The sequence below is a fragment of the Salmo salar genome, chromosome ssa04 (genome assembly GCF_905237065.1).
Source record: "Salmo salar chromosome ssa04, Ssal_v3.1, whole genome shotgun sequence".
Classification (NCBI taxonomy): Eukaryota; Metazoa; Chordata; class Actinopteri; order Salmoniformes; family Salmonidae; genus Salmo; species Salmo salar.
In genome coordinates, this window is record NC_059445.1 from 28,672,479 (window position 1) to 28,691,569 (window position 19,091).

Consider the following 19,091-nt stretch of genomic DNA (forward strand, 5'->3'; position numbering starts at 1 on the left):
CACTGAGCAGCTCGTGGCTGTGCTTCCCTTTGTAGTCTGTAATAGTTTACAAACCCTGCCACATCCGACGAGCGACGGAGCCGGTGTAGTACGATTCAATCTTAGTCCTGTATTGACGCTTTGCCTGTTTGATGCTTTGTCAGAGGGCATAGGGGGATTTCTTATAAACTACCAGGTTAGAGTCGCGCTCATTGAAAGTGGCACCTCTACCCTTTAGCTCAGTGCAGATGTTGCCTGTAATCCATGGCTTCTGGTTGGAGTATGTACGTACGGTCACTGTGGGGACGACGTCATTGATGCACTTATCGACAAAGCCATTGACTGATGAGGTGTACTCCTCAATGCCATCGGAAGAATCCCGGAACATATTCCAGTCTGTGCTAGCAAAACGTTCCTGTAGCTTAGCATCTGCTTCATCTGACCACTTTCTTATTGACTGAGTCACTGGTGCTTCCTGCTTTAATTTTTGCTTGTAAGCAGGAATCAGGAGGATATAATTATGGTCAGATTTGCAAAATGGAGGGCGAGGGAGAGCTTTGTATGCATCTCTGTGTGTGGAGTAAAGGTTGTCTAGAGTTTTTTCCTTCTGGTTGCAAATTTAACATGCTGATAGAAATTTAGGTAAAATTGATTTGAGTTTCCCTGCATTAATGTTCCTGGCCACTAGGAGCGCCACCCCTGGATGAGTGTTTTCCTTTTTGCTTATGGCCGTATACAGCTCATTGAGTGCGGTCTTAGTGCCAGCATTGGTCTGCGGTGGTATATAGACAGCTATGAAAAATATAGATATAAACTCGACAAGTCGGTTAGGACATCTACTTTGTGGATGACAAGTAATTTTTCCAACAATTGTTTACAGACAGATTATTTATCTTATTCCAATTCCAGTGGGTCAGAAGTTTACATACACTAAGTTGACTGTGCCTTTAAAAACTTCTTTGGGATAGGTGGGACATTAGCGTCCCACCTGGCCAACATCCGGTGAAATGGCAGAGCGCCAAATAAAAAAAAAACTATTACAAATATTTAACTTTCATACTTTCACAAGTGCAATACACCATATTAAATCTGAGATTCTTGTTAATCTAGCCAACGTGTCAGATTTCAAAAAGGCTTTACGGCGAAAGCAAACCATACGATAACCTGAGGACAGCGCCCAGCATACATGAAAATCAGATTTCAACCCGCAGGCGCGACACAAAAGTCAGAAATAACAATTTAATTCATGACTTACCTTTGAAGAAATTCTTCTATTGGCACTCCAATATGTCCCATAAACATCACAAATGGTCCTTTTGTTCGATTAATTCCGTCGTTATATCTCCAAAATGTCAATTTATTTGGCGCATTTCATTAAAAAAAAACACCGGTTCCAGCTTGCACAACATGACTACAAAATATCTTATAAGTTACCTGTAATCTTGATCCAAACATTTCAAACAACTTTCCGAATACAACTTTAGGTATTTTTTAACGTAAATAATCAATAAAATTTAAGACGGGATAAACTGTGTTCAATACAGGACGAAAAGAAAGTGGAGCGAGCTTTCAGGTCACGCACCCACACCACAACAGTACACTAGACTCGAGCCTCGTTCTGAACATTCATACTTCTTCATTACTCAAAAGAAAAACATCAACCAATTTCTAAAGACTGTTGACATCCAGTGGAAGTGATAGGAACTGCAAGCAAGTGCCTTAGAAATCTCGATCCACACAGAAAACCCATTTAAAACACTGTCACCTCAACAACAACAAAAATCCTGGATGGTTTGTCCTCGGGGTTTCGCCTGCCAAATAAGTTCTGTTATACTCAGAGACATCATTTTAACAGTTTGCGAACCTTTAGAGTGTTTTCTATCCAATTCTACCAATTATATGCAGTTTACTTTGGGCATGTTTTTCATCCGGATGTCAAAATACTGCCCCCTATCCCAAAGAAGTTTTAAACAGCTTGGAAAATTCCATAAAATGATGTCATGGCTTTAGAAGCTTCTGATAGGCTAATTGACAACATTTGAGTCAATTGGAGGTGTACCTGTGGATGTATTTCAAGGCCTACCTTCAAACTCAGTGCCTTTCAAAAGAAATCAGCCAAGACCTCAGAAAATTGTAGACCTCCACAAGTCTGGTTCATCCTTGGGAGCGATTTCCAAACGCCTGAAGGTACCACGTTCATCTGTACAAACAATAGTACGCAAGTATAAACACCATGGGACCCCGCAGCCATCATACTACTCAGAATGGAGAAGCGCTCTGTCTCCTAGAGAGGAACGTACTTTGGTGCGAAAAGTGCAAATTAATCCCAGACAACAGCAAAGGACCTTGTGAAGATGCTGGAGGAAACAGGTACAAAAGTATAACGAATCCTATATTGACATAACCTGAAAGGCCGCTCACAAGGAAGAAGCCACTGCTCCAAAACCGGCAAAAAAAAGCGAGACTATGGTTTGCAACGGCACATGGGGACAAATATCGTACTTTTTGGAGAAATGTCCTCTGGTCTGATGAAACAAAAATAGAACTGTTTGGCCATAATGACCATCGTTATGTTTAGAGGAAAAAGGGGGAGGCTTGCAAGCCGAAGAACACCATCCCAACCGTGTAGCACGGGGGTGGCAGCATCATGTTGTGGGGGTGCTTTGCTGCAGGAGGGACTGGTGCGCTTCACAAAAATAGATGGCATCATGAGGCAGGAAAATGATGTGGATATATTGAAGTAACATCTCAAGACATCAGTCAGGAGGTTAAAGCTTGGTCACAAATGGGTCTTCCAAATGGACAATGACCCCAAGCATACTTCCAAAGTTGTGGCAAAAAGGCTTAAGGACATCAAAGTCAAGGTATTGGAGTGGCCATCACAAAGCCCTGACCTCAATCCTATAGAACATTTGTGGGCAGAACTGAAAAAGTGTGTGCCAGCAAGGAGGCCTACAGACCTGACTCAAGTACACCAGCTCTGTCAGGAGGAATGGGCCAAAATTCACACAACTTGTTGTGGGAAGCTTGTGGAAGGCCACCCGAAACGTTTGACTCAAGTTAAACAATTTTAAGGCAATGCTACCAAATACTAACTGAGTGTATGTAAACTTCTGACCCACTGGGAATGTGATGAAAGAAATAAAAGCTGAAATAAATCATTCTCTCTACTATTATTCTGACATTTCACATTCTTAAAATATGGTGGTGATCCTAACTGACCTAAGACAGTGGATTTATACTAGGATTAAATGTCAGGAATTGTGAAAAACTGAGTTTAAATGTATTTGGCTAAGGTGTATGTAAACTTCCGACTTCAACTGTATCTCCGTCTTTTCCTCCTAAAAATGACGGGGATAAGGGCCTTGTCGGGTGTCTGTTGAAGAAGAAAAATTCCTCCAGAATTCCTCCAGTACGGGGTGAGTATTCGCTGCCCTGATATCAAGAAGTTATTTTTAGTCATAAGACACAGTGGCAGAAACATTATGTACAAAATAAGTTTCAAATAACGTGAAAAAACATACACAATAACACAATTGGTTACGGGATCGTAAAATCGGCGGCCATCTCCTTCGGTGACATTATTTTCCTGTCCTGCTAAGCATTCAAAATGTAACGAGTATTATTGGGTGTCAGAGATTTGTTTAGAGTAGAAAGTGCATTATTTTCTATAGGAATGTGGTGAAGTAAAAGTAAAAGTTGCCAAAAATATAAATAGTAAAGTAAAGTACAGATACCCCAAAAAACTACTTAAGTAGTACTTTAAAGTATTTTTACTTGAGTACTTTACACCACTGATAGCAACATGTGCTCTACCTAGCCTCCTCACAGGGTAACTCAATTCACATGTTCTCTCAACCAATCAAATCAAATTCCCACCCTCCTGTAAAAATCACATCACTCAAGATTTACTGAAACACAGGTCCTACTATTTACCCCATATTACCACAGATAACTACAAACAACCCCATACAAGAAGCTACCCAAAACAGCTTCCACAAAACTATGCAAAAACCAAAAACACAGCTTGGAGCTGCTGTTTGGTGTAGTCTGGTATTTTGGGATGTTTGAGGTAGTCTGGGGTGTCTGTTTGCTTTAGTTTCTAGTATTTTGGGGTCGTTTCTGGTATTGAAGATGTTTGCAGTAACTGTTTTGGGTAGTTTTTAATATGTAGGGGTTGTTTTGGGGTAGTTTGTAGTACAGCTGTTAAGGGAATTGTTTTGTGTTTTCGGTTATTTGCGCATGCATTTCTTACATATTACACTTTTACTGTGCCATTTTACTGTGCCACAATATGAAAGAAAGAGCTCCCTTAATAAAACATAAAAAAGAAAGAGCTTCCTTAGCAACAGTACTATCATATAAAGTGCTACCCTTAACTGTAATTAAGTAGCAGTGGCTTTGTTGCTTGTTGACTTTGAGAGTTCTTTTTGGCAACATTTAATCAAACACATCTAGGATTTAGTTCTTAAATGGAAATGCCAGGACTCCAAATCCGCTCAGCCAAGTGATATGTTTGTATAGAGGAGTGGAAAAAAAACTCTCTTTGTATAAATCATAGCTTGGAAAACAGCCTTGGATGTGAATGCTGTTTCCAGTGTGATATTGCATACCATTCCATTTAGAGTGGTGGCAGTGCTGAAGAAATTGCTGACGCAAGCCACTGCGCCTCCTATTAGGAATAAAGAATGCATTGATCACACAGTAGCTGGATTGCAAACTCAATTCCTTGTGAAATATGTGGCTAAACCGGCTGCACAAGTTAGAACTGCAGTTAATGTTATTTGGTAGTCATTAGCAAATTTCAATGAAACATCAAATATTAACTTGACTGCTTGAGATAGTTAAAGAAATACAGGCAGTGGTCTCTCATCAGAATTGACAATGATGGTGGTGTGTGTGTGTGTGTGTGTGTGTGTGTGTGTGTGTGTGTGTGTGTGTGTGTGTGTGTGTGTGTGTGTGTGTGTGTGTGTGTGTGTGTGTGTGTGTGTGTGTGTGTGTGTGTGTGTGTGTGTGTGTGTGTGTGTGTTATGTGCGTGTTTGCATGTACGTGCATGCATGCTCATGTACGTTGATGCATGCGCATGTGTGCGTGTTCAAATCGTATCACATTGCTTTGCTGCTTTGTGTTTACAGCTGCAAGTTGATATTGTTGACATTGATAATGAATATTTAATACTGTATACGTGATCAATTTCTTAGTGGAAGGTCCCTGTCTTCTTATTTATCATGCTCTCTTGTCTCCGGTCTTGTTCTAAATGTTGCATTTGTCACATCCAGGACCTTGTCTGTGTCTGTAACATACTAGACATGGAGCCAGAAACAGAGGACGAGGAGAGCACTGTCATGGACGCTTGGTCAGTCTCTGAGTACGGCCACTCCTCTGACGACCATTACATCTCAGAGTCCCGGGATGGATCCTACTATGAAGAAAGGAAGAGTGATACAGAGTTCCCCATAGATCCGCAGCACACCCATATTAGACAGGCTGAGTCCCCCCATTCTGTGGAGTCCCCTGAACCATACACCAAGAAAGCCATGGTGGAACATCAGAGACCATCATCGAACTACCGCCCAGAAGAACGTAGCCTGGTCAGTGGACTGAGCCCCAGCGGAAGCCAGGAGATAGACACCTTATCACAGGGGCCAGGTAGCGTCTACCCTGGGGAATCCAGGGGCTCCGATGCCGAATCCTACCCAAGCACCCCTTCACCGACTCCCCCAAAGTCCCCACAAGCCCCCACCCCGAACCCCAACTTGTGTCAAATATCAAGGCAACGGTCCACCTCCTCTTCCTCCGTTGACCGGAGTGAGATGACCCTAACTCTGACCCATGGGCAACCCAGGGGGGACGGCAGGAGGCTGGGCTCTGGGACCGGGGCCAGGGGGAATGGGAGTGTTGAGTCTCTGGAGGAAGGAGGGCACAGCGAAGCACCTCCTGCTTATCTATCCTTTGGAATTTCAGCGCAGGGTGCTGAGCAGGCAGAGCAGTGGGACTCTGCGTCTGAGAGAGATCTCCCCAGTCCCAGCAGACACAGGGTGAGGCGCGCACGTAAGTAGCCACCCTCCTCCTCCCCCCACCCCCTCATTCATTTACTGTAGATCGAGTACCAATGTAAGTCTGTGCAACTCAAAACTATGTGGTAACTTTCTCTGTGTCGCATTCGGCTTATAATGAAATAAAACAATGTTGGAAATGTTATTTTAATGCAATAATTTGAAAAGAAAAGGCATGTCAAAATGTAACTGGCTTGTTGGCACTTAAATCATGTTCTTTGTAACGTAAATTAACTGCTGTTATTGCTGCTACAAAGTACAGTGACGTTTCTAAAGCAAAATAGATAATGATGCAATGTTTGAATTTGGACTAAAGGGCATGACTGCTGGGATGTGTGTTTTATTTGAACTGGGCATATAGGCTGACTCTCCTGTGCATTTAATAGTCTGAGTGGATAAGAATAAAATACAACCATGCCTCTGATGAGGCTGGCAGATGTTAATTTGACGGACACCAACATGTGTCATCCTGGCTCGACACCCGATCCCTTTCAAACCATTAGCTTTGACTGTGTAATGGAAAGTTAGCTCCTCAATTTTCTTGCCTCATAGACCCCCCTAAGTTAGCTCTGAAATGACACTAGTGCTTTTATTGCATCTTGCAATGTGGACCTAAAAATAAAAGTACACAGTTGCAGAGTTGGCAGGTCCAGGTGATACTGAAAGCACATTTAAAGTAGCAGTCCAACTTTGCTGAATGTTTACCCTCTTTGGATTTGCTGTCAATGTATGCTCTATGCACATGGCAAAAAACTTTGTTGCAAACACCATGCAAACAATATATTTATTAAGTAGTCTATTTAGTTTTTTTTATTAAATGTGACGTTTTAAATAGGGCCACAGATGTTTTGATAAATATTATTTTAAATTAACACGAAGTGTTAATGTGTTTATACATTATGTTTATACATTATGTATATATTGTTATTCTTTTTTTGTGTAATCCTCCAAGTTAAGTCTCAACTATATCAATGCAATGAATAATTTGCGTTCATTCAGTCTACAACACTGGCAGATGGGCAATAACAGAAAAACATGGATAAATCAGATTGACCGAACATAAACTGGTGCTTCAAGACATTTCACAATAACTTATTTGAAGTGTTAAAGGAGAAGTTAAGTATTTTAAAATGTAATTTTAGATGGTTTTCTTTAAACTTCAGCTAAATTTAGCCGCTAGCTAAAAACAATGGGAGTGATGGTGGCATGTGGTGCCTGTTAAAAAAGCTGGATCACCTTTAAGTAACTTTAAACCAAATAACTGAGTAGATTTAAGTTGATTTGGCCATGAGCATTTAAAAAGGCAGTGCATTATTTATTTAACTAGGCAAGTCAATTAAGAACAAACTCTTATTTTCAATGACGGCCTAGGAACAGGGGCAGAACGACAGATTTGTACCTTGTCAGCTCAGGGATTTGAAGTTGCAACCTTTCGGTGACTAGCTCAACACTCTAACCACTAGGCTACCCTACTTCCAAAGATTTGTTGCTTCTGTATAGTATAATACTGAACATTCATTTGGCAACAATGTAGGAGTATAGTAGTTAACGTATTATTTTAATCTAAAGATGAAAGTTGTAATATTGACAGGTGTGTCTGTTGTCTAATGTTACAAATCCTAGTATGCAAATTGAATGTATTTGTCAGCAAAAATACATATATTATCATCCTCTAGTGAGCACTATAAAAACTTTATAGCTCTAGGATAAAATAAAATAAATTCAAAACGTCAACTGACTAAAATCTAACTTAAAAAGTATCATATCGTATTTGTTTGCTACTTATAATATAACTATTTAAAAGTATTATTCGACTGCACAGGGTCTTTATATAAGCAACAGGTAATTGGCTTGGTAACTATAATGGGTTTTGCTAAAACTGTGCAGTCAGTTTACATGACATCCATCATGTCAATAGATGACAGTGTTCTGTAGACCTTAGGGTGGAAGCTTCAAGTAAAGTGAAGTGTTTGCTATAATACAATATGATAGGAAAGACATTTGTCAGGAGTCATCGTGACAAGATAATAAATAGGTGTGGAATTAAATTTCAAAACTCTGGCTCTCTATTTGTTCCTTTATTTTGGAGATGTCTAAATATTATGAAGAGAAAGGTTATTCTAAAATATTGGCCATTAATGTTCGAATGATTTGCAATAAATAATGAAATAATAGAGCTTGTTGTTTCCAAAATTGTCTGTCTCCAAGACTTCTATTTATAATGTAGTAAACTAAGGTACTGTACGTGATAAATTCCTTTCCTCATGAATAATGTCATGATATTAGCACTGTACATTCATAAACACTAACTGTTTTGCAGAAGGGCAAAGGATTAGATGTGAACCATACTAATTAAATTATATTCAAGGCTAAGGCTAGATTTACCATAAGTGCTGAGATCAACAAGTCACAAGCAACTAAGTTGAACAATGTCAAAAGATTAACCATTTGACATTGTATAGTATTAATCAGATATATCTATTCAATATCCATTATATTCTACAGCTATCCCCATGTACAATGCATTTGGAAAGTATTCAGACCCCTTCACTTTGTTATCTTACAGCCTTATTCTAAAATTGATTAAATTCATGTTTTTCGTCATCAATCTTCACACAATACCCCATAAGGTTTGCAAATGTATATAAAAAAAACAGAAATAACTTATTTACATAAGTATTCAGACTGCTTGCTGTTTCCATTGATCATCCTTGAAATGTTTCTACAACTTGATTGAAGTCCACCTGTGGTAAATCCAATTGATTGGACATAATTTGGAAAGGCACACACCTGTCTATGTAAGGTTCCACAGTTGACAGTGCATGTCAGAGCAAAAACCAAGCCATGAGTTCGAAGGAACTGTCTGTAGAGCTCCGAGACAGGATTGTGTTGGAGGAATGGATCGGGGGAAGGGTATCAAAAAATGTCTGCAGCATTGAAGGTCCCCGAGAAAACAGTGACCTCCATCATTCTTAAGTGGAAGAAGTTTGTAACCACCAAGACTCTTCCTAGAGCTGGGCGCCCAGCCAAACTGAGAAGGCATTGGTCAGGCAGGTGACTAAGAACCCGATGGTCACTCTGACAAAGCTCCTCTGTGGAGATGGGAAAACCTTCCTGAAGGTCCACCATCTCTGCAGCACATCACCAATCAGGCCTTCCAAAAACCACTCCTAAATAAAAGGCACATGATAGCCTGCTTGAAGTTTGCCAAAAGGCACCTAAAGGACTCTCAGACCATGAGAAACAAGATTCAAGATTGAACTCTTGGCCAAGCGTCACATCTGGAGAAAACCAGGCACCGCTCATCACCTGGCCAATACCATCCCTACGGTGAAGCATGGTGGTGGCAGCATCATGCTGTGGGGATGTTTTTCAGCGGCAGGGACTGGAAGACTAGTCAGGATCGAGGGAAAGACAAACAGAACAAAGTACAGAGAGATCCTTGATGAAAACTCCAGGGCGCTCAAGGCCTCAGACTGGGGCAAAACAACGCAGGAGTGGCTTCGGGGCAAGTCTCTGAATGTTGTTGTGTTGCCCAGCCAGAGCACGGACTTGAACCAAACATCTCTGGAGAGACCTGATTAAAGATGTGCCGCGACGCTCCGCCTCCCGCCTGAAAGAGCTTGAGAGGATCTGCAGAGAAGAAAGGGAGAAACTCCCCAAATACAGGTATGCCAAGCATGTAGCGTCATACCCAAGAAGACTCGAGGCTGCCAAAGATGCTTCAACAAAGTGTTGCGTAAAGAGTCTGAATACTTATATAAATGTGATATTTCAGTTCGTTTTTTTATACATTTGCAAAAAATTCTAAAAACCTGTTTTTGCTTTGTCATTATGGGGTACTGTGTGTAAATTGATGAGGGGATAAAAACGATGTAATCCCTTATAGAATAAGGCTGTTACGCAACAAAATGTGGAAAAAGTGAAAGGTGCTGAATACTTTCCGAATGCACTTTAACTTAAATGGCAATTGAGAAAGATACACCCTAAAACGAATCGGTTGATGACATTCTCAAGATACAGATCATTTGAAATGTGTAGACAGTTCTCTTGTAATGTACAAGTACCCTACATACAGTAGGGTACTTTTATGTGATACCTCCTCACATTACATATGCATCATTCTGAGGTAGCAAACAATTATAATTTATGTAATTACACTCTCTTTTTATCTCTGTCCTCTCTCCTCATCTCTCCCTCACAGGGACCAGACAGAGCGAGAGCCAGTCAGACAGGCAGGTGAAGGAAGCCAAGTCTAAATGTAAACGCATTGCTTTGCTGTTGACCGATGCACCAAATCCCAGAAACAGAGGGGTGTTGATGTTCAAGAAGCGTCGGCAAAGGGTTAAGAAGTATACACTTGTCAGCTACGGGACAGGTCAGCACCAGTTTGACGAAAAAAGCGGCAAAGACGTAGAAAGTGAATACAGCAAAACGGTCAGGTTTACTTTGGCCACTAATGATTATTCAGAACTTGATGAAGACTACTCAGTGAATGTACGAGACCGAGACGTCAATTTAAACTGGGAGAACCTTGGAATAGCCAACATATTTCACCACCTGGAAGAGATGGAGCAACTGCCAGAGACAAAAGGCAAGGGTGTGGCAATGTTTGTGCAGCGCCGCCAGAGAATGGATGAGATTGCCTTAGAGCACGAGGAAATGAGGCGCAAAGGCTTACCCGTCGAAGGTATTGTAGAGCTTGAAGACACAGAAATGTACAAGTCTTACAAAACGGATGAAACTTATGTGCAATCCAATCAAATTCAATACAGTGAAAGGCATGCTAATCAGATCTACATGGATGCTCATGGCAATCAACATCTGCAGTACAAAGAAAACCAACAGGAGATGCAACAATATGCTCACATGATGAACAGTATACCCAACCACCTAGCTAGTGCTATACCAAAGCCTCTTGTGCCCAACAGAACAGCGAAGCCCTTCTTGGGATCCCAAAACAGAGTGCCTGTCCCATTTTCTCCTCTTAGTGGTGTCACTAGCCCAGTGAAGCATCATGAACTCAAATTCAAGGTATCAGTCCCTATACACACAGTTCCACAGGTCTGGTCCCCAACTGGGGACTTCATAGCTTCGCGTGACGAACGCATATCTGTACCAGCAATCAAGACTGGCATCCTACCAGACTCAAAAAGAAGAGGTGCTAATAGAGCGGCCTCTGATCAACCCTCCAATGCCTATATTCAAAACAGAGGGGAAAGAAGATCATATATTGAGTCAGGCGAAGAGGAAGACTACTTTAGTCTTGGTGCTGAGGCATGCAACTTTATGCAACCCCGAACAGTCAAGCACAAGAATCCCCCACCTGTTGCCCCAAAGCCTAGCATCAACCCAGTCTGTCCACCATGGTTAAAGGAGAGTCCCTCAAATGTGCTACTTCACCTGGCAAGGAGTCCAATCCCGGCATCTTTCCCAAATCCAGTGGGATCTCCTCCTCAGCAATACTTCAAACAACAAGACTGGCTTTCGCCTCAGCAAATGGCGAACCCCCGGGAACCACCCCAAACTCAGTCACGACCACAGCCACCCATGAACACCGGGGCACCAGCCAACTCAACATCACCCTCTCAACTTCAGCCAACCATGAATAGCTGGAGTCCACAGCCACCGCGGTCCCCAGTGAGTATTCAGGCCCCGAACCCAACTCACACGGCACCTCGCCAACCCACAGTCTCAAAGAATAAGTCCCCAAATCCTTCGGTGGCATCTTGCCCACCCCAACGAGGGAGCTCTTACAGCCACGCAGCCAAGGCACCACCTACTTCTTCAATGGGTCACATCTCTGAGGGCCATTTTAGTCCAGCCATAAATGGTCCAACTCTGAGGGGAAGAGGTGCCGAACTCTTTGCCAAGAGGCAGACCCGTATGGAGAAGTTTGTGGTGGATGGCGAAACAGTTCAGGCCAACAAAGCAAAGTGTCCTTCCCCCACCGCCTCCCTTCCAGGTGCTTGGAGATACTCATCCAACATCCGTGCCCCACCTCCTTTGTCATACAATCCCCTTCATGCTCCTTTCTACCCCCCTGCAGCAGCTAAACAGCCCCCTTCAACAAGTCCAAAAATCAATCCAAAGACCAGGGTGAAAACAAAACCACAACCCTCCAAGCACCTGGATGCCCTAGATGTCATGAAACATCAGCCCTATCAGCTGGACTCATCACTCTTTATATATAACGTAGGCACTGAGGCTGAAGGCCTTAGCCCTAGCCTCAAAATGGCCCCCATCCCAACCCATGAGTCAAACCCACCCTTGAGCCCTAAACCTGCCCCTGTTGTCAGCCCTAGACCTGCCTTTGCCATTTCTCCTTACTCTTACCCTGCCCATGACCTTCCCCCAGCAAACCAACAAAGCAAGCCCATAGCTCCTGCTAAGTCTACTAGATCGGTGAGTGTCCTATACCCTTTTGACTGTCAACCTACACAGTCAAGTGAACCACTCCCAGTTAGCAAGCAACTGGATTGGAAGCATAATGCTTCACCGGCTGTGCATGATAGCGCCAACAAAGCTCCCCAAGCTCCAAGCACCCACTGCCCTATACCCACAAGCACTCCCTGTCAGCTATCTCTCAGTGTCAACTCAGCATCTTTGTCTTCTTTACCCTTTGATGCTGATGTCCTCTCCAGAGGTACCATTCAAATGGCTCCTCGGCCTACATTTTCTGCCAAAAAACAAGCGGTGGCAACCAAACAGTGGAGGCATGTCGTTCTGCAACACTAGTCCCAACCCACTGCCCCATTTTGATGTTGCAGAGAATGCAGAGATTATACACTGTTTCTTACCATTTCTAAAGCACCATTTATTTTTTTTAAAACTTTAAAATAGACGTGTCCTACCAAGTATTTCAAATAATTGACTTGTTTTTGGTAATATCTCTGCATTGTTGCGGTGTCAAAATGTCACCCTATATCTTCTTACTTTCTGCTGTACATAGTATGCAAACCTAGCACAAAACATTTTAATTACAACTTAGAACAACAAAATTAAACAATGAATTCAATCTTTAAAGAATGTGCAATATGCATGACAGGTCAACAAGGGAAAACATTGAATGCATTTTCATTCTGTTCCTCTAGCTTTACCAAAACGTTGAAAGAAATAGCAGAACATTTAGATTTATAGGAAATTAACATAAGAAAACAAATGCCTCTGTCTCACTGAAGTCATTTTCCAGACCAACAACCTGGCTTATACCAGTGCTTTTATACAGACAGAATATTTCAAAAGATATCACTGCATATGGTTGTTATCATTAATTGGCCACCCCTCCTCGATCTACCTCCTTTGCTTGAGTTAATGCCCCACTTCAACTTGATAATGCTGTCTGTTTGCTTTATAGCTTGTAAAACAATGAAATTAGAGGCTACTGTAGCTGTATGTGAGTGTTTCTGGGCTGAATGAAAAACTATTGAGAATGAGAGACTATTGTAGGTGTTGTTAATGAAGATGTGAATGAACCTAATGTTAGCTTCTGCTAATACCAATGAAGGTAGTGTTTGCTAATGAAGCTAGTTAGCTAATTTTGCCAGCTATTGATAAACAGTTTAGCAAGTCAATCCGTTAGGTAGCTGTTATATTGTTTTCTGCAGCGCTAGATCCTTTGTGAGGATATAGATACTAGCAGGGGAAAGTGATATACACATTAGGCATAAGAGGCAGAATTCAACAAAACAAGTCCCCTCCTTGGCTGAAGCTTTGGTCTCACTGGGGATACATCGTGTTGAGTAATTTCAGGAAAATGAGATCAGTTGTGTGTGCAGCTGAAAAGAGGAAACATTTCTAGTTTGGCTATGGTGCCTTGCCTCGCCTTTTTTTGTTGTAAATTAATTTATGTTTAGGGTAGCCTGTATTCACCAGTGGTCTCATGACCACATGCAACATTACCATTATTGGAACAGTAATGTTCATACCCATAGGAAATGTAAGACCGTGTGGGTAGGTTGGATGCTAGTCAAAATAATGTTTGCAATGTATGCAATATGATAGCAATGAGAGTGCATAACATAAAAACAGGGGGGTTTGTTCATACTTTTATGATGACTATGATTAGAAGAGATATAAGAAGAAGAAGAATAATAACAGGCACTATATTTGGATGCAGACCTCTTACAATTCCTTCAGTCTCATTCCAAACTATATTTAATAGTGTGATACAGCTCAAAGCTTTTGCTAATTGTGTATTTAAAGCCCCCACTACATCTTTGTTTTGTTGACAATGTGGAATTTTGTATTTTATTGTCAATTATGGCCAGTCGCTTAGTTGTTTTTATCAACATATTCATTTTAACACTTAATCAAACATGATTTATTTTCAGGTTAAACGCAATTGATATATATGTTACAAATAATCCTTCTTTAATTTCCAATCAGATTGCTGACTTTACCTTTTCTGTCCTTTGTTACATTTATTTTTCCTCTTTTATGTGTTCCATTGTATATTGCACTTCTTGTACTCGGCACAATCTTGCTATTAAATATCTCCCTTTAACTTCCCCTGTGTATGTTTTCATATTTCATTACTACTGCATGGACTCTTGCAACGTTTTCTTTTATGAATGCATCACGCTTTAATTATTGTACCACACTCTTTATTCATTTGTAATACCTCTTTTATTTTAATGTTGCTTATGTATTCATTAATGTTGCCAATTCTTAGTACCTTAAGCAATATCTGGTTAAAAACAGTAATGATACAACAATGATTGCCTCACCGTGCATCATGCAGGTTAGATCACATCTTCTACTTTACAGCAAATTAAACTATATTTGAGTCCTTTCCACCTGTATATCACGTTTTGGTAGGTTTAAGTTTTCAATGAACCACAAGGCAGTGTGTTATGTCCTCTAAACAGGTCTTTGTTGAAACCCAAAGTTTGCATGGAGACCTGCTACGAGCAAAGGGCTCATCCGTTTCCAAATATAGCTCAGACTCACCATCTTTAAAACCTGCTATCCCTTTCGAAAAGTTAGCTCTGCTAAGCAGAGACCCGATAGGATCAACCCCTGCCAAAGGTAAGTGCTGAAAACTAACTCTCTTCCCAGCCATTGGTCTTAATTGGCCATGGGGACTCATGTATTTTAGGGAGAAACGACCCCATTACGTCACCCAGATATGTTTGGAACATGAACACTGAACAAAATGTGCAGTAATGTTGCATCATTAGGTTTGAGGGCCGTTCACTACTGTGATTATTTATAGGTGTTAATCTCCAGGCAACAATGGCACTGTATGAGAGAGTGATATGACTTCTATGTTGTGAAAAAATAACAATAATCATGGGGAAATGTAATCGGCGGTGATGAACACACAGTTGAGTAGAATTGGCCTGTGTCCATTTTGAAGAGTTTGAAAGGGGATAGCCTGCCCTTTCACGGGAGGCAATGCTCTCTGACACTGTGTGTGTGTCTGTGTGTGTTTTTTTGGACCGCAAAATGAATCACCTTACTGCACAGGATGAGAATCTTCTCCCCTTCTCTACTCAAGTAATCCAGGCCAAACCAGGTTGTGGAGAACAACTGTTTTTCTGTGTATTCTACCCCAAATTCTTGGTTGGGAATGTGTCATGAACACAGTGTCATGAACACATTTATTTAATGCCTCATAAATACATGTGCATTACATTACATTTGGTATTTTATATTTCGACCCTGAGCCCCAGTGTGTACAGTATGCTTAATATTACCAGAAACACATCAATCCAGTACAATGTCCTTTTCTTCCAGGGACTTGGCAGAAGCTACTCTCTGTCCCTACCCAGACGGATGTGCTCCATGTCCTACATGCCCTCGCAGTCATCTATGTCCCCTGTGACCACCCCTGTGTTCCATCCATCTCTCGGGAGGCAGACCTCTTGGCAGGAAAAAGCCGCCCTCAAGCCCCCCAGCCCTTGGGAGGCTGCCTCCCGGAGCCCGCTGGGCCTGGTGGACGATGCCTTCCGATTCCAGAACTTCCCTCAGTCCATCGCCACTAACGTCAACTCCGCCGCCAACCGACGATCTCTTCCGGAACCTCCGGACGAATGGAAGCGCAAGGTGTCATTGGACGCCCCCAGTGTCAGTGGTGGTTACTACCATGCTCCACCCCCAGCCATGCATACTAGGTCTATGAGCATGACCTCTGCCCCTGTCTATGGGCCTCCCTTCAGACAGGCCCAGCCTCTGTGGTCAGCGGTGAGGGCTAGCACTGGACATATGGGTCGAGGCCCTGGCCACCCGAGTCAGTCCCTCTACGCTACCTTGCCACGCACAGCTATGAGAAGGTAATCTTGCACAGCCATCTGTACATCCTCAGATAGAATTCAAAAATATAAACAGTGCACTTGTAAGAACAAACATAGAAAATATAATTGGATGTACAGATGTAAACAATAGGCCCAGCATATTATAATTAACAATTTGATCAAGGTAGTGTTTCTTTTTTAAGACAAATGTTTGGAATCAATGAGGAAATACTGATGTACCAAGGTAGTGATAATGGTCTACAGCAGCATGCTAAGGCGAATTACAAGTTTGAAGATGGAATCTGCAGGGAAACGGCACCACTGTTTGCCCCACCGCCATTGTTATTGTTTTTGTTTTGAGGTGAGGAGTGTTTCACAGCGTGAAAAAAAAACATTTGCAGTATATATTCTGCTGTTCTATCATGCGTGCAATGATGTCAGAGGGGGAAAAAACAGCGTTAGTTGTTTTTAGTAACTTTGTTTCACCACTAATGAGTCTAGCTTTAAAGGTTTTCATTTCTGGAAAAAAAAGTACTGATGTTAATGGTCTTTGGTTTAAATTGGAGTTGTTTTTTTTATATGTGTGTGCATGTACCGTATTTTGGTTTGAGCATGGATTGTTTGTGCATTTTGTCCTGTGGCCACAGGGGGCATAGAAGTGGTAGCTCGTTCTCTACTATAATTCTGATCAGTGAAGTGCATTCACACACATCTATAGTACCTACTGCATGTTCCATTGAATCTTCTGTACCTGAAAAGTTTAAATTCTAAACATGTTTTATGAATTTTGATAAATGGATACATGATGGGCCTATTATTTATTTGCATGTGCATAAAAGTAAGAGATTTGCAAGGTGATGAGTGAGAAAATGACAGATGGCAGGGAAAAGAAAGTTAGATGTGTTGAACCTATAACTTGTTTCCTTTTCCACATAATATGAAAACTAAATAGAAAAATGGATTGACTATTGTTATGTGATGTAAGCGGTAACATCTAAAATAGAAATACAGTAAAGCGGATTTCAAATGTACTGCTAGGGTTCCTTGATGGTTTGTGTAATATGTGCGATAGCATGTGTAGCAGGTTAGATAGTAAGTACCAAGTGCACATACTGATGAAAACAATAAATATTCAAGTTCACTTTCAGACAATCCCTCTGAAAATTAAGGACATTTACAAATGTCTTACATTTCTTAAAATAATAAATCAAATGTCAGATTTTATAGCTGAAATATAGAACAATAACAATGTTTTTATTCATATCATTCAGTCAGTTTGCAAAACATAGGCACACACTATATTCTAGACCACGTCATTGAATACAGGTTGAAGTTTCTGTGATTGGTTTGGCACTTCCGTGAAAGGCATATGAAATGTGCCACACTTTCATATGGACTGTGAATGTGTTGAAGATATTGTAACTTTTATCACTTGATTGTGTTGTTCATTTGTTGCAGCACTGAAGATAAATATTGTACTCTTCCAATAAAATGTTGTTGAGTACACCGTGCCTCTGGTGTTTTATTTCATTAACATGTATATAAGATATGTAGGATTTGTCAAATGTTTTTTACACTTTGGAAATTGTTTGTTTACCCATTCAAAATGTGTGGTATGCTGAATTCGTTGAGAAACAAACAATTGCTGAATACCAATAAAATGTATAGTAATATATTAGATACATGTCTATAAATGGAGTGGAATGTTGAGTTAGTAAAGTAGAGAGAGTACTTTTCTAAAGTTACACTCCACTGCAGCCAGTGTTTGTTTTGCTAACATGTCAGGTTATTGCTCCGACATCCGTCACAAAGCATCTCAACAGGTCTATCCAGGGACTAGTAACCAAAGAGACAGTTACATAATCACAGACTGAGCTATTGGGAGACGACTGGTGGGAGACTTTACACAGCGTAAATTAAGTTGAAAAGAGAAAGTTAAAATGTTAATTAAGTATGAGAAAAAAACTACAAACTGAATCTCACTCATCTCATTGCCAAAAATGTTTTGGTTGTGAAGAGAGCCACATGACACCCCAACCATTTAAATCTATGGGAGCCAGGCCGACCCACTGGGGAGCCAGGCCCAGCCAATCAGAATGAGTTTTGCCCCACAAAAGGCCTTTATTACAACCAGAAATACTCCTCAGCATCCCCACTGACAATCCCGCAGGTGCAGAAGCCTGGATGTGGAGATCCTTGGCTGGCGTGGTTACACATGGTCTGCGGTTGTAAGACTGGTTGGACGTGCTGCCAAATTCCCTAAAACGACATTGTCGGCTGCTTATGGTAGAGAAATTAACATTCAATTCTCTGGCAAAATCTCTGGTGGACATTCCTGCAGTCAGCATGCCAATTGCACGCTCCCTCAACTTGAGACATCTGTGGCATTGTGATATCTGTGACATGTGCACAAGGTGCACATGTGTAATGATCATGCTGTTTAATCAGCTTTTTGATATGCCACACCTGTGAAGTGGTTGGATTATCTTGACAAAGGATAAAATGCTCACTAACAGAGATGTAAACAAATTAGTGCACAACATTTTAGATTTTTGTACGTATTGAACATTTCTGGGATCTTTTATTTCAGCTCATGAAACATGGGACCAGCACTTTACATTATGCGTTTATATTTTTGTTCAGTGTACTTTTGTAGTTTCATTTTTACTCTGAATGTTTTAATATTAAAATGTATTGACACAAATCCTCCCGATAGCTGACAACAAGTCTGTATTTGTGTGGAATAACATGAGAAGAACCAGTCACTTCAGAAGTAGTTAGACAATTCAAGGCAGTAAGCTTGTTTTTTGGCAGCAA

The 19,091-nt window shown here is 41.2% G+C and overlaps 1 protein-coding gene across 2 annotated transcripts; it reads left to right on the forward strand.

Annotated features, from left to right (window-relative positions):
- The first annotated feature begins 5,274 nt into the window (after positions 1 to 5,274).
- On the forward strand, positions 5,275 to 17,778 carry LOC106602736 (synaptopodin-2). Of its 2 annotated transcripts, none has more exons than XM_014195563.2 (3): positions 5,275 to 6,031; positions 10,241 to 12,441; positions 15,778 to 17,778. In XM_014195563.2, the coding sequence occupies exons 1-3, from the start codon at positions 5,290 to 5,292 to the stop codon at positions 16,315 to 16,317; spliced, it is 3,483 nt and encodes a 1,160-aa protein (XP_014051038.2). In that variant the 5' UTR covers positions 5,275 to 5,289; the 3' UTR covers positions 16,318 to 17,778. The 2 variants fall into 2 exon arrangements, with proteins under 2 accessions (XP_014051038.2, XP_045572737.1); XM_045716781.1 differs by having other exon boundaries at positions 10,241 to 11,676.
- Positions 17,779 to 19,091: the final 1,313 nt, after the last annotated feature.

Coding starts and splice junctions, on each gene's coding strand:
- LOC106602736 (XM_014195563.2), top strand. CDS start 5,290: ATGGAGCCAGAAACAGAGGACGAGGAGAGCACTGTCATGGACGCTTGG. Junction 6,032..10,240: donor ACACAGGGTGAGGCGCGCAC/GTAAGTAGCCAC, acceptor TCTCCCTCACAG/GGACCAGACAGAGCGAGAGC. Junction 12,442..15,777: donor CTGCTAAGTCTACTAGATCG/GTGAGTGTCCTA, acceptor CTTTTCTTCCAG/GGACTTGGCAGAAGCTACTC.